Here is a 20,400-nt window from a genome sequence, read left to right on the forward strand (position 1 = left end):
AGGTACAGGTCACTCAAGCACTGCTGTGCCTGCCACAGGTGATGTCACATGGTATCAGATGATGTGACTTTCATGAGGACGAAGGCACATGGCAGTATGTTATTACATCGTGAAGATGATCCGGATATACGAAAACCAAACAGAGATCTGAGACTGTCCTTCAAAATCCAAGCTCCCGAGATGTTTTAATCCTAAATGTATTCCTACTAACCAGGCAGTTTGCTGGTGAACTTACTGGCTTTTTTCAGTTGCTTTAAACATGAAAAATAATCCATTTCACTTCACAGGGTCCTTCTGTGTTACAGCGTTAGAGGGTGAAATGGGGGGGGGAGGAAGGGCGGGGGGGGGCAAAATCTGTAAATAATTACAGATCACGCTGTCGCTTTTGGCCGTGGTGAGAAATGAGTCTGGTTTTATTCGCGGCTCTAATTGAAAGGGATCGAGTGTTTGAGAAGGGTGCGGCGAGAGGGGTGAGAGGGGCACGGCGGTGGGGGGTTAGGGGGGGGGCATAGCAAGGGAGGGGGAAGGGGGCGGAGGGTGATGGGGGGGGGGCATGGCAAGGGAGGGAGGGGGAGGGAGGTTGGGGGTCGGAGAGGGTGGGGGACAGCCCGGCCACCGTCAAGGCAGCTGCCTTCTCAAATCACTTGCATCTTTATTGCGCAAAATTGCTGCACTCAGCCAGATATATATTTTTTTCTTCCGAGGGCACGGGCTCGCGCGCTCAGATTCCGCTCTTTGCGCATAAAGACGGCCAGTTGCGACGGCGTGTCAACAGCATCCCACTCCTGCCGGAGTTCCAGCGACACCACGCGACACCGGTCCCGGCCACGTGCGGTGGCCACGGCTACGAAACGGCCGCGCAGGAAAATACCACCAACCATGGCCTGAACAAAAACAAAAGCTGAAACATAATCCCCCGTGCTATGAAGAAGAGCCGCCGTCGGCCACTGTACGTTTAAGGCCAACGCGGCGAGATTGACGAGTGTTTGCCGAGTTTGTTGTTGTTGTTGTTCAACTGTGCTTGTGCACCACTGCCAATGCACCACCAGCAGCAGCAGCAACAGCCACCACGTAATGCTACACACGCTTTTCGCATCGTAGTTTCAATCGCAGAATGATTTAAAAAAAAAGTCGAAGTGACATCATGAGCATTGGAGGCATTGGTGCTCAACATCCCATTTACACACCTGAGCAAGTGGTGGGAATTCCACAATCCCATGGGGAGAGTCTCTCTCCACTGGGCAACCCACCCCCCCTCCCCCTGCACCTGGTGACTTTCCTCACAAAGTGATGCAAATTTTTTGCCGACCCTGGAGACGATGATGTACGGGAGCTCGAACCACGACCCAGCGTGCCGATCGCGGGCTGCATGCTCGCTGGGTGAGCTGCCAAGTTGCACGAATTCGAAGGTGGAAGCTGCTTTCCGTTTTGTGCCACGTGCACGCGTGTGCGACAAAGTGCCGTCAACAAAGAGTCCGTGTGAGAAAAGTCGGAGAAACGAAAGTCGCCATCGCGTTTGGGCAGCGTGGTGTCCTGCCAAAAACCTTCGTGAACGCCGCCACCACCCCCCCCCCCCCTACCGGTGCCAAATCTTGCAAAGATGTTAAGTATTGCAAAATGAAAGCTCTCGCTCTGGCAAAAAAAAAAAAACCCCTATAAAACAAATTGGCCAATTACGGCAGCATGTTTTTTGAATTTGCGGACCCGCACAATACGGCTGAGTGTGCGTCTCCGCAGCGAGCAAGGGGGCCACGCGCGCTAGCGATCGTCCCTGCAGAGTCGCGGAGTGGTAATAACATTCTTTAAGCGATAACATTTTATCCAAACAAACACATTCTGGAAGGGTCCCGTGAGAGCACCATCAAATTAGAGTTGCGTTCGCCCAGCAGAGCAACATGAAGCGCCAGATTTTTTTCTCTCTCTCTCTCTCTGTCCACTTAAAGCTGATGATTCAACTAATTCTCAGCTACGCCAAAATGTAGTCAACTAAAAAAAAAAAGACTGTTTGATCTCTATAAATTAAAATCTTCTAAACTATGGAGAGGTCCTATTGTGAGCGTCTTAATGAGATGAATGCCACCGAGAGTGGGTCCATCTTGAGGGGGTGCCCCTCCACCCCAACCCAGCCCGTGCCCGCCTACCCGCCACCCACGCGTGTCACTGCGAGCCCTCACCTTGACGTCGGAGAAGTAGATCTTGAGCATGTTGGAGCTGGGGTAGCGCGAGTAGAAGAACATGAGCTTGGCCTTCTTCAGGTGGCTCGGAGTGAGGCCCTCCTGGAGGTGGTCCCCCAGAGTCAAGGACAAAGATCTCAAAACGACAGCAGACCGCGAGAGCTCACGAAATGCGATTGAGCCCCTTTTGTCTCGGATAAAGGGGGGGGGGGGCGGTGGGGGAGGGGGCGACGACGACATTAACCCACGGTGCGTGCGCGTGGCTACAAGGTCGGCGGCGAAGGTCAACACTGTCGATTCACTGCACCTCGCTCGCGCTCGCTCGCCTCGCACGCACGCACGCAGACAAACGTCCCCCTTGTAGGCTGCGTAGAATGTCAGGGCAAGTGCTGTTAGCGAGCGCCTACGAAGTTCTCGCGCGACGCACGAGAGGGTGGGGGTGCTGGTTGCAGTCGACGCACCGAGCCGGTACTCATTTACACACCGGGTACCCGTTTAAGGCTGAGTTGACCTAGCGGCGGTCCAAGACCGGTTCAGATATTCTTCATTGATGTTGGCCATGAGCAGGAATTGAATTCGGGTTATTGGGTTGAAAGCACAATGCGCTAACTGCTACCCTATTGAGCTATAACCTGCAAACAAAGACAAAGATCCCCGTATAGCCAAAACAGACTGTTGGAGCAAGTGCTGTTAGCACCTATGAAGGCCGGCACGGCAAACAAGGAGGAGGTGGGTGGCCAGCACCACGCCCGTCCGCCTTTGTCTCCCTGGTAGCGATGTTTACACACCACACCAGGTACTCAATTGAGGCTGAGTCGACCTAGAGGAGGCCCATACTCGGTTCAGATAATCTTCACTGGTGTTGGCTGTGAGCGGGAATTGAACTCAGGTCTCTGGGTTCGTAGCGCAGCACGCTAACCGCTACACTACCGCTCCCCACTGCACACACACACTCACATTCACGGGATCGGCACCAACATCGTGAATGACAAGTATTGCCTTGTGGCTGTTGTGGCCAATAGATTTCGTTCATCCAGAATGTGCATGTGTACATTACATATGCATGCATTTATGATGACGTACACTCATTGCACAGTGGCGATTTTACAACATACAAATATACATGACGACACACTTCATCCATTAGTGACTCATGTACATTCTAATGATGTTCCGGAAGGGCTACAACAAAGCTGACTGTCTACGACTATAACAAAAAAATATTGCAACCAGATATTCAATAAAAACAGAGGTTTCACGTGTGCAGGGTGAATTATTACAGCGCGGGATCGTGAGATGTGATTGTGACGGCACTTCATCCAGCAGCAGCTTGACGATGGCCGATGATTAAAGCTGAAACTTTAAAAAAACTTTTTATTTTACCAGGTAAAGCCTACGGAGACATATTGCTCTTTTTCTGAAGCAAGCTGTGTAGCAGTCAAATATTTGAAACGCACGTTTCTAAACGTGGAGGGAAAAACCGGAGGACCTGGAGAAAAATCCACGGGGACCACGGGGAGAACATACAGCAGGCATCAGGTTTAGGATTGAACCCACGACCTCCTGCATATCAGGCAAGGTAGTTAACATCTCACCACCGTTGATGAATGATGGGGACAATGCGGATAAGGACGAGGCGCAGGAGGCAGCAGGGAGTACGGGATACGAGTACGCAGAGGTCGCAGAGGTCGCAGAGATCAACGCTCGAAGACAAACCACCCCCCACCCACCCCCGGTTCAAGTCACCTGCAAAACTCCCGACCTCAGCGAGCGACTCCGCTCCACGCGCAGGCCCCAGGGATTAAGGCGCAGACCCCCGGCCTCTAACTGCATTATACCACGGCGCACGTGGGCTGGGGGGGGGGGGGGGAGACGCGGCGAAACGAACCAGCCCCCAGCGCTCGAACGGGGAATCGCAACGCCAAGACGACGGCGGTCGACGGACAGGTGGCTATCCAACAGGCTATGATTAAATGTCTCGTGCTCTCGGCCTGCCCAGCTGGTGACCCATTTACATTTCTCTGCCTGCATCTGTTAAGGTAAAAAAACGTGTGCGTGCATGTGCGCGTGCACGCGCACATGCACGCACACACAAGATGCGCACGGCAACATGGGTAATTTTCAAGGACGCGCTCTCATGCAGACTTTGCATCGCCTTGGGTCGGAGACAACGTTACATTTCGGAAAATGCCATTGAAGGACAATGCACTCGCAATCCCAGTTATTTGCTTTTAAATGCTTTTAGCATTCTATAATGCCACCTCTGAAAGTGTAATTCGTGCGAACTCCGGCGCGAACGAAAAGAGAGCGCGAAGATGAGAAAAAAAATAACAGTTTGAAAGTTTAAGGCCACTGCCGTTATTATTGTTCAGTTGTAAATAGTCCACCACCGATGTATTTTAACGCGAGCTGCAACTGGAACCTTCGCCCGTGCGAGTAAACCAAACGTTTTTTTTGCGGCGAAGCTCGCTCCTCTCCATGCCGGGGTGGTCATGCGGGGCACGGTTGACCGTACTTCGCCACACCGGTCGGTGCCGGTTGGCGGGAGGCGATAGCGTGCACCCGGGAGCGGTTCGGATATCTCGCGCTGCGCCGCGCTGCGCCGGGGTTTTTGTTCTTGACGCTTATGGCCCGACGATAGCTTTCGCTCCGTTGTGCTGGGGGGGGGGGGGGGGGGGGGCCCTCTTCCGGTGGGGGTCCCTGAAGATGCTCCCAGAACGTGCAGCGGAAACGTCAGGCATCGTGCCGAGCCAACAAACGGGAACCACCCTAAACAAAGAAAAATCCGCACAAGCCAGGGAAGCTGCACACGTCACAGACGCTCGACGTGACCGGGAATCGAACTCGGGCCCACCGCGGTCACGGTGGCGCGCAAAGCGGCGCGCCACCGTGACCGCGGCGGCAACGCCACCACGGTTACTTTTACCTGCCACCCAAAGAGCCACATCTGCGGGCGCGGTGCTCCCCGTAGTAATTGCCGATGTGCACGGACTTGTCGCGGGGATTTCAGATGGACTGGGCGTGGACGGAGGACATCTGAAGTGTGGGAGAGAAGACGATGGTGGGCGTGGGTGGAGGAGAGTTCCCGTAAAGCGAAGACAGGGCTGAAAGGGGGCTGAAGCGGGATTGGGCACCCCCTAACCCCCCCTCACCACCGCCCCCCCCCCTCCCCCCCCTGGTGAAGGTTCAACCCCCCCCCCCTTTTAAAGTCTTAGTTAAGAATTTAACACCGTCGGTCATGTTTAATCAGCCTTTCTTCCTCGTACGCACACACACACACACAGGCCGTGAGAGCTGTAGAGCAGAGTGCCCGACGGGACAAAAGCGGATCTTGGCATTACTCATTCTGTTTCACGTTAAATGTTTGGAGCATTTTTAATGCTGGTTGTATCGTCATCGTCCCTCCCCACACCACCCTCCTCCCATTTACAGGGCTAGTAGAGGACGATGCCAATGGTAGTGCGGAGGAGGAGTTGGACAGTCGGTGAGAAAGGAGGGCGATGACGATCAGAGCCGGAGTGACGACACGAGATCGCCCAACTTGCCAATTGACGCCATCGCGAAACGCACCTCAAATGTCGATGTCAAAATTAAACCGGATATGTGTTTTTTTTTCCCCTCTCTATTTAACCACTGGCCCAATGGTTCAAAATTCCAAGAGGTCAGCAACAAACGGCACTATTGAAGGTGTCAAGACGTTTATCGATTTGAGCAAGGGCTGCAAAAAAACTTGGGGGGAGAGAGAGACGACGGGAGGGAATTCAAAAGTGGCACAAAATGCAAAAAAAACCGCAAGCCGAAATGGGTTCCCAGCTCCATGGAATTTGAGGTGGTGATGTATTTACCGATAGCAGCTCTGAGCCAGAGATGGAAATTCCGCAATCCTATGGCAGGGGCAAGTCCGTCTGCCTCTGGTGGCAGGAAAATAATGAAAAACGCAAATGCGATATAGTTTGACATGGGAGTGTGCCAGAGTAGGTAAATGTTGTGCTTAAACACTGATTTTAAACATCAATTGCAGTCAGACTTGAAGATTCAGGCACTGCACACTCAGTGGGGCTTAAATGTGTTGTTGAGATTTGTGATCACACATTTGTCTTCTCTGCCACTTACTGTTGATGTACTTATGCACGTTGTACTTTTATCTATATTATACTTCGTGACTTGCTTAGCTTTCCTACACTTTGCCGTTTTGGTATTATCTGTTGTTGTAGCAGCAGTAACTTTCTGACCCGCCCCAACTGGAGAGCTTCATAGCTCATCGGATTCTGATTCTGCGCCGTAGGCAGTTCGACGCGCGGCGATGCGGAAACATCTGCTCGCGTCTTTATTGGTAACATCATCATCGTCAACAGTCATGATCAATCCACTGCTGGATGAAGGTTTCCCCAAGCCGCAAGAGATCTTGCGAAGCTACAATCCATATGGAACCTGCGCGCGAGATCTGGCGTCGACTATAATGAAGCATTAAATATTTCATACAAACTATTGTGCACGTATGTGGCAACTATCCATCTCACTCGTGTAACAACTGGCACATTTTTATTAATGTTATTTAAATTCCTTATTATCCATTGGTGGAATAAAATTTCATTTCAAACAAATATTTGTTTTTACAGCGATATATATATGTCCTTGACTGCTGAGATGGGTCAGCGTGGCCGTTGTGTTCAACCAACACGAATTAGTTTTTTTTACATTTTAAACGTTATTAAATTTAATTACTTACTGCAGTTATTTTTCCCTCCGCCCTTTGGAAACCGTAAGAATGGTCGGCGAAAATTTAATATCTGGCGGCGGCGGTAACTGAGATCGCCTCTCGAACCAGGTCGGAAGAATTATTGCGATGCGTTGCGCGCCACCGTGGGTTGTAGGGGGGGGGGGGGGGGTGCGAAATAAATGGGCGACTCTCACGCTCGGCAAAAAAGAACTCACGGTCGCGCTCGCTCGCTCGCACTCGCTCGCTCGTTCGCCCTCGCTCGCTCGTTCGCCCTCGCTCGCTCGTTCGCCCATCGGGTCATTGTTGAGCAGCGGCAAAGACGGCACAACGAGAGGAGAGAGCGAACACGGAGAGAGATGTGGGAGGGGGGGGTGCAGGCAGCAGGTTGGATGGGGGTGGTGGAAAAAACTATCGCTGTTGAGCTTTCAAGGCCAAGAGAAGTGAATTTGCACTGATGAAAAATGGGAACATAAAGGAGGAAATATGTCAATTTTCGCCGACCGTGAAGGCTTCACCTTTTCCCCCGCTTGTTTTTGCCCCGGAGCCGGTGCGCGCGCGCGGAAGCAGTGGTCGCAGCACTCTCCGAGGCACTGATAAAGCAAACAATGCCCCCACCCCCTGAAACATGAGACGGCAAAGCAGGTGCAGCGCAGACAAAGGGAGAAAAGGGCCCATCGCAGCCGCACAAAAGCCTGAGAGAGCTGAATGGTGGCCATTTGCTCGAGAAAGCACGGTAATCTAAGGCTCGCCAAAACTTCACGGGGGAAAGTGCCCTTTTTCTTGTGCGCACTCCTCCCTGTTCTTAGACGCGTCGCAAAATGGCAAAGCCGCCGCCGATGCGAGCGCCGTCTCCCAAGTCACGGTCCTCGCCGGCATCGCGAGAGCAAGACAGCGACCACGACAGTGACCAAGACAGCAAGACAGCGACCACGACAGTGACCAAGACAGCAAGACAGCGACCACGACAGTGACCAAGACAGCAAGACAGTGACCACGACAGTGACCAAGACAGCAAGACAGCGACCACGACAGTGACCAAGACAGTGACCACGACAGCACGAGAGTGACCGCGACAGCAAGACAGTGACCACGACAGTGACCGTGACAGCAAGACAGTGACCACGAGAGTACGACAACGGTCGTGACAGCAAGACAGTGACCACGACAGTGACCGCGACAGCAAGACAGTGACCACGAGAGTACAACAATGGTCGTGAGAGCAAGACAGTGACCATGAGAGCACTACAGTAACCACGAGAGTGACCACGACAGCAAGACAGTGACCACGACAGCACGACAGTGACCACGAGAGCACGACAACGACCACGACAGTGACCACGACAGCACGACAGTGACCACGAGAGCACTACAGCGATCGCGACAGTGAGACAGTGACCACGAGAGTACGACAGTGACCGCTACAGCGATCGCGACAGTGACCACGAGAGTACGACAGTGACCACGAGAGTACGACAGTGACCACGAGAGCACGACAGTGACCACGAGAGTACGACAGAGACCACGAGAGTACGACAGAGACCACGAGAGTACGACAGTGACCACGAGAGTACGACAGAGACCACGAGAGTACGACAGAGACCACGAGAGTACGACAGTGACCACGAGAGTACGACAGAGACCACGAGAGTACGACAGTGACCACGAGAGCACGACAGTGACCACGAGAGCACGACAGTGACCACGAGAGTACGACAGAGACCACGAGAGTACGACAGAGACCACGAGAGTACGACAGTGACCACGAGAGTACGACAGAGACCACGAGAGTACGACAGAGACCACGAGAGTACGACAGTGACCACGAGAGAACGACAGAGACCACGAGAGTACGACAGTGACCACGAGAGCACGACAGTGACCACGAGAGTACGACAGAGACCACGAGAGTACGACAGAGACCACGAGAGTACGACAGTGACCACGAGAGTACGACAGTGACCACGAGAGTACGGCAGTGACCGCTACAGTGACCACGAGAGTACGACAGAGACCACGAGAGTACGACAGTGACCGCTACAGCGACCGCGACAGTGAGACAGCGACTGTGGGAGTACGACAATGACCGCCACCCAGCAAGCGGACTGCACACGTTCCGAAGCCGCCGGCGCAAAAAAGCACCGAGGGTCGGTAAAAGAGTTGGCCGCGTCGGCTCCGGAGAGCAAAAGACGCCCGAGCCGGCACCGCTGAGGAGCCAGAGTTCAAATCCAGGCTTCAGCCGCCACCCCCGTCCCGTGATCGAACCGGCTTCTCGAGTTGAAGTGACCCCCCCCCCCCGCCCCCCGCCGCCTCTTTCCATCCAGCGAAATAAATGAACAGATGGGAAGGTGCGGCCCCTTAACCGTGTGGACCCGAGGTCGTGCGAAGTGATCATCTCAGAGGTAGCTCTGAGATATCCACTTACACGGGGCCATTCTCTCATCTTCGTCACGACCCAAGGGGCAGATAGTCCACGAGGTGTCCCACCGCACATTTCGTCATTTGTTTCCACCTTTCCTCTATCGTGTGCCAATATGTTCAAGTGGCGCCACATCGTCCTGCCACCAATTCCGTACGTCGTCAAACCACCACGTTTCACTCTCTACCGTGGGTGCAATGACGCTGCGCAATGCGAGAGTTCCGATTGAGTCCACCGTCTCATGATGTGAACATCGACGGCTCAGTCGAGATAAACTTTGGTGGAGGGGGGTGGGGGTGTGGAAATATACCCAAAAGCTTCGGAAGCATAAATTAAATTTACAGAGCGGCACGTGTACAACGTAGACGCGGACTCGGCCGCCAATGTCCCATCGGTGTCCGATTGTTTACGCGCGGCGCCAGGCATATCGGGCGGAAGGCAATAACAACGCTTGCACGTACTGTGCACGTTTAAACACGCCGGCTTTCGCGACCGATATTATCCATTATATATATTTTTTGGGGTCATATTGCGTAAACGTGAATATAAATGTGTCGTTAAACCCGCAACCACCCGACACTGCAAATCAGTAAGGTTTGTCACGTCAACAGAGCGTGCCAATTTGTTACCAGCCCAGCAAACCGGTTGTGTGTTGGAGAGCCAAGCCACAACATTTACAATCCGAGCACGACGTCTCGCCGGTAATTACAACCAGCATCACCAGGCGACAGCCAGATTTGTACGTACGTACGTACGATGGAACTTCTTTCACGCCATACGCAGCCAACTGTGCGAAATCGGAGGTGGGAAACCCCGGTGCAGCGTAAGAAACATAGACTGGGCATCTCGAATCAAAACTAAGGAAGCAGCGTCAATCGACGGCACGCGGACGGTCACGCCGAAAAGGCGGCCCACGCCTCGCCACCCCAGCCCCCCCCCCCCCTCCCCAAAAACCAAGATTCGCGCAAAGGATCCGAAGCTCGTTTTTTTTTTTTTACGAGGCACACCCATCACAACGACTGCCCTACGCAGTTTAACCGCTTTCCCACGATTTCATCCCGAACTTTATTGGCTCGCACCTTGTCACGGGAGTCTGGGGGGGGGGGGGGGGGGGAGGGAATGAAATGAAGAGATCCAAGCGGTTCTCCACGTCTGCCGTCGGCAGCGGGCGGTGGTGGGGTAACGCTAAGTGAGATTAAGAGGTCCTTATCCTCAATGTATTTCCCAGTTAGCTGAACAAGCGCCGGCGCCACCACCGCCGCGCGCCAGTTTAGCGGCGCGGAAGTTCTGCGTGCTTTTTTTTTTTAACAGATACACAAATCGGAAACTAATATATTATATTATTTGTTTTTAATCGTTCGCCAAGTGATGGCGTTGACGCGCTGGTAACGGAACCTGCGCCGCCATAGCGGCAGCTAAAAAAAAAAAATGACGGAGTTAATGATGTAAATGAAATTTAATTTGCGACTCCGCCAAAATACCGAAGCGCAAATCAACAGAAGCATTTCGGCGGTGGGTTTATAATTACTCGTTTTCTGCGTGCGCACGCGCTGTGCACGGATGTGCGCGTGTGGCTCTTTCATCCTAACAAGCCAACAGACTTACTCAGAGGCGGTGGATTTATAACTGATAGATGAAAGGTGTGCTCGCTACCTTTCCCGACAGTTGGCGCCATCATTAGCAAAAAAAAACACCACACACAAACGGTTGTTTTTTTCTTTCAAAAACTCTCTTCAAACCTTTTTACGGGGATCAAAGGCACCGGGGGGGCGAGACGCTGCAAACGCAGACCCGCCGAGGCGAACACGCGCACTTGACCTGAAATAAAATATGTTTTTCACGCCGCTCAACCGCCGCGCACAACACTGACTAAGCCCAATCATTCCCGTCGACAGGTCGTTTCGTCCGACTGCGCGACAAGAATCCCTTTCCTGTCTTCCCCCCCCCCCCCCCCTTCTCAAGCGATTAAAAATACCTTGGGCCCTGTGATAAATATCGCCGTGTCGTGCCTCCGTTTCCTCAAAAGCCGCAAAAGTGACGCGGGGCTCCTGGCAATTTGATAGCCGCCCCGGAATCGGTTTCTTTTAAACTGACAAAACAGAACAAACCAGAGCTTCAAATGCCTACGGTTCCCCCCTAAGATCTATTGAAAATTATTTCTTTCTCTCCACCAGCCCCCCTCCCGCCTCCTCCCCCCCCCACCCCCACTTTTAGAAATCTGTCTCCCGCACTATTCTGATGCTTCAGACTATGCCCATGGCAATATATTTCCTTTAAAGATCAAAACATCAAAGGGATCCCCCAAAAGAATATGGAGGAAACCGCAAATGCCAACCATCTGCTTTTTTTTTTTCAGATGTCTCTTTCTTTGGGAAAAAAACAATAGCAGCGCGCAGGATTCTTAAGGTGCGCAAGATACGGTCTCGTGAACGCGAGCGCGGCAAAGACAATTACATCACGCCTAACCGTGTGCAGAGAAAATTAACGCTGCGAGTTTTTGGAAAAATGTAAGAAATTCGAGAGATCGCTGGGCGCAGCGCGGCAGTCAAGACAACGGTGAAAGTTTCCGTCTACCGCCGAGCGGCATAAATGGGTAACCAACGCAGCGAGTCGACTGGCAGTGGGGCAAAGTGTGGGTGGACTCCCACCTCTTCCGAGACGTCTGGGAAGAAGCAGCAGGCCGAAAGCCCCTCCAGCGTAGGACTCCCGAAGAGATCTTCCGCCCAGCGGTAGTGGCGTGGTCGAGCAATAGCAGGGGCCGCGCCTTTGCCTGCCGTCTGTATTTACGTCGTTCAAGCGAACGCAACTCAGATGTACAGGTTACCAGAGCGTTATCGCCCGCCCGTTGGTCCGCGGGCATTGTTTTCCCTCTCTCAAACGCAAGCGCGTGGGTTCGGCAGGGCGAGAATTTTACGACGGAGATTTTAGCCGAATTAAATCCTGCCGGATCTCGACAGGGCAACTCTCGCTTTCTCTCTCTCTGAATGCCGCCACTCTCCACTCCCATCACTTCCCCTTTAGCTGCCCGAAAGCGATGGATGACCTAATTCCCGCGGCACAATTAATCTTATATTACACCTATAAACCACACGCAGAGGACTTCCCGGCGGCAAGTAACGCTCGCAAAGGGGGGAGACGCGTCTTCTTTTTTATTTCTGATCGCAAACTTTGCCGTGAGTCACCCACGCAATTTAAACTCCAGACGAAAAAGGAAACTCCCCCAACCCCGCCCCCCACGACATTACCTTGGGATTAATGACACTGGCAAAACACCGCAACCGGCTTATTTTTTTTTCTACAATTTTTCAGAAGTTGAAGTCGCACCCCGACCCGTCAAGCTCGCGAAATCCACTCCCGTTCGCGCCAAGCGGCGGCGAGCAAAAGACCGCGCGTGGATCTCGTGCCGCGTGGACCTCGTGCCAGCGCCCCCCCCCGCCCCCGGCGGGGTCGATGCCAGACCGTGCCGCCCGCCGTTGGCCGACGCACTTGTGCCGTTGCGCGCGACTCTTTGTCATCCCCGTCGGATTTACACAACAACGTAAATGATTAATAAACTGCGCCCCAGCTATGCGGGCAGATAGAATGTGAACAGAAAGCAAAGACCCCCACCCCCACATAGCCTCGAACAGACTGGTGGGTCGAGTGGCGTTCGCGAGCGCCCATCAAGGACGCCTCGGCGCACGTGGGGTTGGTGCGAGTCAGCACCACGCCTTTGTCTCCTCTGCGGTGATGCCTGCAACACCACAGCAGGTGGCTTATTTGAGACCGAGTCGATCTCAGGGACAGCCTGGACCAGTTCAAGTATGTCCCACTGTTATTGTACGTACGTACTCGAGAGCGTGCAGGTTCGCAGCGCGGTGCGACAACCAGCGATGATGTTTGGATTGTATCCCAGTGTAACCACACATGGATTGTTAGCGAGCGCCTATTGAGGCCAGCTTAACAGGAGCACCGTACCTCGCATACCCAGCCCTCTTCATAGCCCCCCCCCCCCTCCCATTGCTGATGAATTGAAATTATATCAGATACTAATTTTAGGCTGAGTCACCCGAGGGCACACCCAGGCGGCAGATAACAATCACCAGATTTGATTGCTCAAAGACAGGCCACCGAGATCCTAACGCAGTATGCTACAGATGCGCATAAGTACACACACAGAGATGATACGTACTGCTTCTGTAGACGTGTACACACGCACGCGTACAATACAGACATGGGTTTAAGTGGGGCACATAAATGCGTAAAAAAACAAAAAGCGTTTGTGCACGATGCAAATAATCCATCGGCATTTCCTGAAGAAGTGCATTGTGGTATTCGATAATGGTCAAAATAAATAATGTTGACAAACTCTATATGTAACGAACATTAAGAGTGAAATAGGAATAACGAATATCGTGTAAACTCAGACACAAGCTACACAGAAACACTGATACGGCATTTATACAAAAAAAACATACATACAGACAGACAATACACATCGAAAAAACACATGTGATTTACAGAAACACACACAGGCAGGCTATACAAAATATACGGCTTGATGCAGATTTCACACATAATGCACATACACACATACAACAGATACACAACACATGTTATGTACACAACCAGTCTACACATATGGCGATACAACATGTCGTATCCAACACAGCAATAAATGAAAAACATAAACAAAGATTATGAAAACAGACACACATAAAGTACACACTCTGTATACACAAAAGCACAAAAACACAAAGTGTCGTATGCACAAGGAACCGCACAAACAGAATCACAGCTTAAATACTACAGAGATTATGAAGTGTCGTATGCACAAGGAACCGCACAAACAGAATCACAGCTTAAATACTACAGAGATTATTAAGTATCGTATGCACAAGGAACCACACAAACAGAATCACAGCTTAAATACTACAGAGATTATGAAGACAAGGTTGCCCCCACATAGCCTCAACAGACTGTTGGGGCAAGTTTTGTTAGCGAGTCGCACCTATGAAGACCAGCACAGCACACGAGGGGGTGGGTGGCCAACACCACGCCCGGCCACCTTCGTCTCCCCAGTGGCGATGTTTACACACCGCACCAGGTACTCATTTGAGGCAGAGTCAACCTCGGGGAGGCCCAGAACCGGTTCAGATAATCGACGCTGGTGTTGGCCGTGAGCGGGAATCGCGAACTCGAGTCATCGGCGTTCCTGGCACAGCTCGGCTAACCGCTTGCGCCACAGCTCCCAACACAGAATCTACGCGGTTCAATTCCAGCAGCCACCCTGGTTAATGCTGCTATGGTGCGGTATTAGTTTAATACATAGTAGAGCTTTCGCAACCAATGTTATCCACAACAGGTTTTTTTTTTGGGTTAGATCGCGTAAATATTATTGTGTCGTTAAACCCGCCACCACGTGACACAGCCAAACAGTAAGGTTTGTGACGTAAGCAAAACGTGCCAATCAGTAACTAGTTCAGCACACCTGATGATGGTTGCTTGTGTTGCAGTCGAAACGTCGTGAGAATTTTATTGTTTTATTATTATTTTATTATTATTTCCCTTCTACGTGACTTTACCGAAAGAACCAAGAATATGAATCCCTGCAGTCACGAAAGCTTTAAATCGAAATCAGTACCAAGTTCAGCACACCGGTGTGTTGGAGGGTAAACCCATAACATTTACCATTCGAGTACAACGTTTTTGCCGTTAATTACAACAAGCCTCATCAGGCTACAGCCAGAATTTCCTGGCATTAACCGGAGGGAATACTTCCACGCGTCTCGTCCGCTTCCCGGCGGCATTGGATTCCATATTTGGCAAATTCTAGAATTATTATTATTGGGATTGCACACACAGAGCAGCAAATTAATTCCATAGGCCACTCTTGGAAAGGAGACTCATCCTGGTCTCTCGAGTTCTCCCCTGGTTTAAACAACAGAAAGCTACGATGCTTAAAACTAAAAACACATGTAATGTGCACAGAGACTTTATGGGACCTCCCTCACCAGTATCAAAATATAAGAATAGGTTTAACCCTTTCTGGCAATAAAACTGTTTATGTTAAGATGTTAGAACACAAACCTGAACCCTTTTGCAAGGAATCATGTTTGCATTAATCACATATACATGCTCTCGTAGTATATGCATCTGGTGTGGACCAATCAGTCTAAAAAACAATGCATCATATACTACCAGAGCATGTGCTTTTTGTTTGCACGATCACCACAAGTATAAGTGGTTAATGTAGACATGATTCCTTGCAAAAGGTTTCAGTTTGGTGTTTTAACATGTTGACACAACTGTTTTATTTCCGGAAAGGGTAAAACATATTCCTATATGCAGAGGAGGCAAGACACGTGTGTCACGCATACGGACAGCAGAAGGTAAGAGTTGTCATACACATGAGGGGGGATTAATGAACACGACTCCGACCAGAGGATCAGTCCTCACCATCATTGCTTTGCCCTGCACGTGACATCACCCTACTTTGCGTACAACTCACACAGCCTTGCTTTAGAATTAAACGAATTATTTGGTGATGATGCTGCTGCTGCTATATTGGCAGTGGTGCACAAGCGCAAGTAACTAAAAACCCCACACACACGCGCTCGTCAATAACACTGCCACCTTACGAAGAAAACCATACAGAAAATGCGACGTCGGCCTTCCTTCATAAAGCACCCACCAACTCACAATTGAAGACGCAACATTTTAGACAATCGCGGCAAAGACAAAGATCCCTCGTATAGCTTGTAACAGACAGTTGGGGCAGGTGCCGTTAGCGAGCACCTATAAAGGCCGGCATGGCAAACGCAGTCGGTGGGTGCCCAGCACCACGCCCGGCCACATTTGAGGCTGGGTCGACCTAGGGGAGGCCCAGAACCAGTTCAGATATTCGTCACTGGTTTTTGGCCGTGAGCGGGAATCGAACTCGGGTCGCCGGGTTCGTAGTGCAGCAGCGCTAACCGCTGCACCACCGCTCCCCACAACCACAGCATCCACAGAACCAGACACACGTCACATACAGACATGCACACCCATTGTGTACACACACATGACACTGTCAACATGCGTGTCATGTATACACAGAGCCTGCGAAGATACACACTTGTGCCTGCCATATCCGCACATGCAAACTCGTTACATGTACACGCAACTGAAACACAGAATCAAGTCGCATTCGCATGCACGCACACACAGAATGTCCAGCACTTCGCACGCCGAGAGGCTGTACACAGCCAATCACAAAATGTCACACACACACACACGCCATCAACACACACACACACCTGCGCTTCATCTTCATCACAACACACACACACACCTGCACATCATCAACACACACACACACGTGCATCATCAACACAAACAGACCGGTAAGCCTCGACGCGCTAGGCATCGTCAGCAGCATCGCCAAATCCAAGGATATGGTGGTGGCCGAGTAGGGCGACACGTCTGCCGAGTCCGACTGCTCGCCGCACTCCGACTTGATCATGGCGAGCGACAGCGCGTCTCCCGACGCGGTGGTCAACGCCGGCGAAGGCGCGTTATTCTGCCCGTGCGACATCAGCAGCTGCTGCTGGTGATGATGATGCTGCTGCTGCTGATGATGCTGCAGCTGCTGCTGCTGATGATGATGATGGTGCTGCTGGTGATGATGATGGAAGCCGCGTAGCCGCCCGCCGCCCAGGTGGCTCTCCCGCCCCAGCCCCTCCACCAGCTCAAGGGGCGGCGAGTCGAGCTTGGACGTCGCAAACGACGGCGGCGGAGGCTGCGGCGGCGGCGGCGCGGCTCCCGGCCCGACGCGGTCGAGCCCACCCGCCAACGTGTAGGCCAGGATGGGCAGGCTCAGCCCCGGGTGGTGGTGGTGGTGCAGGGGGAAGCCCGGCGGCAGGTGATGCAGGGGCGACGCTCCCGGGTAGCCGTGCCCGCTGTGGTGGATCGCCGGGGATGGCAGCCGCTCGCCGCGGTGCTGCTGGTGCTGCTGCTGCTGGTGCTGGTAGTGGTGGTACGCGACGACGGTCGAGGGACGCTCCGGCGACAGCTTGCGCACCACCAGCGAGAGGGCCTCCGTCTGGTCCACGTCGTCGTCGTCGTCGTCGTCCGCGTCGCCGGCTCGCCGCTGGGAGCCGGCGCGGGCGGGCGGCGGGAGCCCCGGGCGGGCGCCGGCCACCGGGGCGGCGTCGCCTAGCCGCTGCAGGCCACGGCGCTCGAGGAAGCTGGGCTCGTTGCCGTTGGCGGCGACGGCTCCGGGGCCGGCGGCCGAGGACTCGACCGGCGTTTTCAGCGGCGCGCAGCTCTGTGGGCCGGCGAGCTCTCCGCCGCCGGCACCGGCGCCGGCGGCGGGCTGCTTGGGCGCGAACATGTGCACCACGGCGTCCACGACCTGCGACACCGAGTTGGTGAGCTTCTTCTTGAGCGTCTCGGCGAACTCCTTGCCGTCGTCCAGCTGCCAGCCCCGGCCGCCACCGGCACCGCCCTCGGGCACGTTCACCTTGCCGGCCTCGCCGGGCCCCTTGCGGTCGCTCTCGCGCACGACGCCCTGCACGGGCACCAGTGTGCGAGTCCGGTTGAGCTGTCCGCCGGCGTGGCACGTGGTGTCCACCGAGAAACGGCGCGCTGACTCGCACACGTCGGACGACACGCCCTCGTCGGACGTGTCCACGTCGCCGTTGTCCTCCTCCTCCTCCTCGTTGTCCGACTCGCTGCTGTGGTTGTACACCTGCAGGAAGCGCTCCTGCAGGTGCCGCAGCTGTTTCTGAAGCTGCTCCAGCTGCTGCTTCAGCCGCCGGCGCTCTTCCAGCTTTTGCTGCTGTTGGGCCTGCTCAACCTGCTGCTGAACCTGCTGCTGCTGAGGCAGCCTCTGCTTGCGCTTATTCTCCCGCTGCTGTCCATCGTGCGGGCTCAGCTGCCCCGAGGCCTCCTCCTCATCCTGCTCCATCGACGAGACGCCACACCCGGCCACGTCGCCCGCCCCGACCTCCCACTCTTGGGGGGGCTGCCGCGCGGCCCCCGCCACGTCCCTGTCCCTGAGCGCGGCGCCGGGCGACACGCTGATGCCACGGATGATGTTCTCTACGCGCGCCCTCTTCACCTGGTGCAGCTTCTCGTCGTACGCGCGGCTGCCCGGCTCCACGAAGGCCCCCGGCGGCTGGGCCCCGTGGGCTGGTGGGGAGCGGTCTCTGTCCGAGGGGGACGCGCAAGGTTGGGGGGACGATGACGGGACCGGCCGTCGCGCAAAATCGTCGGCCCCGGCGAACGCCACGTCCGCCCTCCTCTCGGCCGCCCCTCCTCCTCCTCCACCTCCTCCGTCGCCACCGCCGCCGTTGCCGCCGTTGCCGCCGTCGCCGTTCTCGGCTCCGACGGCCCGGCGAGCGGCCGCCGCCGCCGCCGCCTTCAGGTGCGCCAGGTGGGCCCCGTACGCCGAGCAGTCGTCGTGGAAGTGCCGCCCTCCGCGGCCGTCCCCGCGCAGAAGCGTGCGCAGCACGGCCGAGCTCTCCGCGTCGACGTCCCTCTCGGCCGCCCCGGGCGGGAGCGGCGCCGCGGCCGGGGGCGCCGGCGCGGAGGCCCCGGCGGTGTCGCCGACCGCCGCGTTCATCATCATCATGGCGGTGGCTGTGGCGGCCGCCGCGAGCTGCAGGCGCCGCCGCTTGGTCCTCCTGGGGTGCGGGAGCGCGCGCGCCGGCCCGCGCATCTCACACGCGCCGAGACGCGCTCAGCCGCTCCGGCGCGGCGCTGGAGCCAGCGAGCATTACCCGGCACCGCGGAGATGGAGCGTCCTGCAGGGGTGAGGGCGGGGGGGCGGGGGGTGGGGGGGCGGAATCCGAATGGAGAAGAAAAGGCGAGTGGGGAGAGAGAGAGAGAGAGAGGTCATGGTAAGAGAGAGAATGGGAGTTGGCAGGGGGCGTATCGAAGGTGATACCAACTGTGTCATTGGCATCATCAGGGTTACGTTGCAGCAGAAGCTGTCAGGGGCTGAGCTCCACAAAATATTTCCATGCCCCTCCCCTGGGAGGGGAGGTGGGGGGGGGGGAGAAGAGGGGTGGTGGTTTTCGGGGGTTCAGGGGATTAAGTTCTGAAGAATCGTCACATTCATAGGCAGCATATTATCATCATTACCATCATGGCCGTCGTTATCATTATCATATTATTCACGCCACTACTCTTGTTCATCAAAACAATAAAAGCATCATTGTTGCCATTATTGTAACTCTGTTCTGTTACGATACCTTCATCGGGCTACAAGGTGGCACCGCCACCGATTAATGTAACTTGTACATAAATTATTGTACACGTGCACCCCTCTTAAAGGGACACGTACATGCGGAGAACTTAAAGGGACACGCGATGCTAATAAAAAAACAGCCCGGATTATATAGGTTAAGAGGCCAGTGTTTACCCACGAGTTTTAAAGCGTCGTTCATTAAAACAATAAAAGGCTTTAAAATTATGGTGGTTAGGCGCACGACCGTAGGGGTATATAAAATAAACGCAACTTTTTATTTTACCAGGTAAAGCCCACTGAGCTATTTAGCTATCTCTTTTTCAGAAGAGACCCTGGGGCCACAAATGATCGCTCAACATTAAGAGGAAATACAGAGCTGCCAAATACTCTAAACGCACTCTGATTCTAAATGTAGAGAGGGGGGGGGGAAATCCACGCTACCACGGGGTTGAGAGGCACCGCAAACTTGAAACATTCAGCAGGCATTGTCAGGGTCCCCATGGAACCGACGACCTCTTGTATACTAGGAGAGGTAGTTAACATCTCATAGCCACTGTGGCTTTTAAACCCCGTGCCGAGGAACACTGGGACGACGTCTCTGGAGCCCCACAGCGACGCTCCAGAGACTAACTTTCAAGTCCATTTTCGAATTAACGGGCACACTCTCTACGTACGAATTGAAAATATAATCGCTTCATGGTTTATGCCTTTAAAGTTGCAAATGACAAACTAGTGTTTTTTTATAATAACAGTTTTTTTTGTACATTAAACTTGCAGCCACTCGTGTTATACACCCCCCCCCGCACCCCACATGAGCATCAAAGCACTCATCCAGCAGTGGATTGACCAAGGGCTAAATACTTATACTCGGCAGTCG

General features: G+C 53.7%; 1 protein-coding gene across 2 annotated transcripts in view; it reads right to left on the reverse strand.

The window, feature by feature from the left end:
* Nucleotides 1-20,400, reverse strand: part of LOC116947710 (prospero homeobox protein 1-like) — a 60,411-nt gene that overhangs the window by 24,215 nt on the left and 15,796 nt on the right. For both annotated transcript variants that reach the window (XM_076071037.1, XM_032963728.2), the window contains exons 2-3: nt 16,728-19,077; nt 2,175-2,282 (exon numbers count right to left, since the gene is read on the reverse strand). In XM_076071037.1, coding sequence (XP_075927152.1) covers nt 2,175-2,282; nt 16,728-18,992 — 2,373 coding nt within the window. In that variant the 5' untranslated portion in view covers nt 18,993-19,077. The remainder of the gene's footprint in view (nt 1-2,174; nt 2,283-16,727; nt 19,078-20,400) is intronic.

The sequence above is a fragment of the Petromyzon marinus genome, chromosome 31 (assembly GCF_048934315.1).
Source record: "Petromyzon marinus isolate PM22_M1 ecotype Great Lakes invasive population chromosome 31, UKy_Petmar_22M1.pri1.0, whole genome shotgun sequence".
Taxonomy (NCBI): domain Eukaryota; kingdom Metazoa; phylum Chordata; class Hyperoartia; order Petromyzontiformes; family Petromyzontidae; genus Petromyzon; species Petromyzon marinus.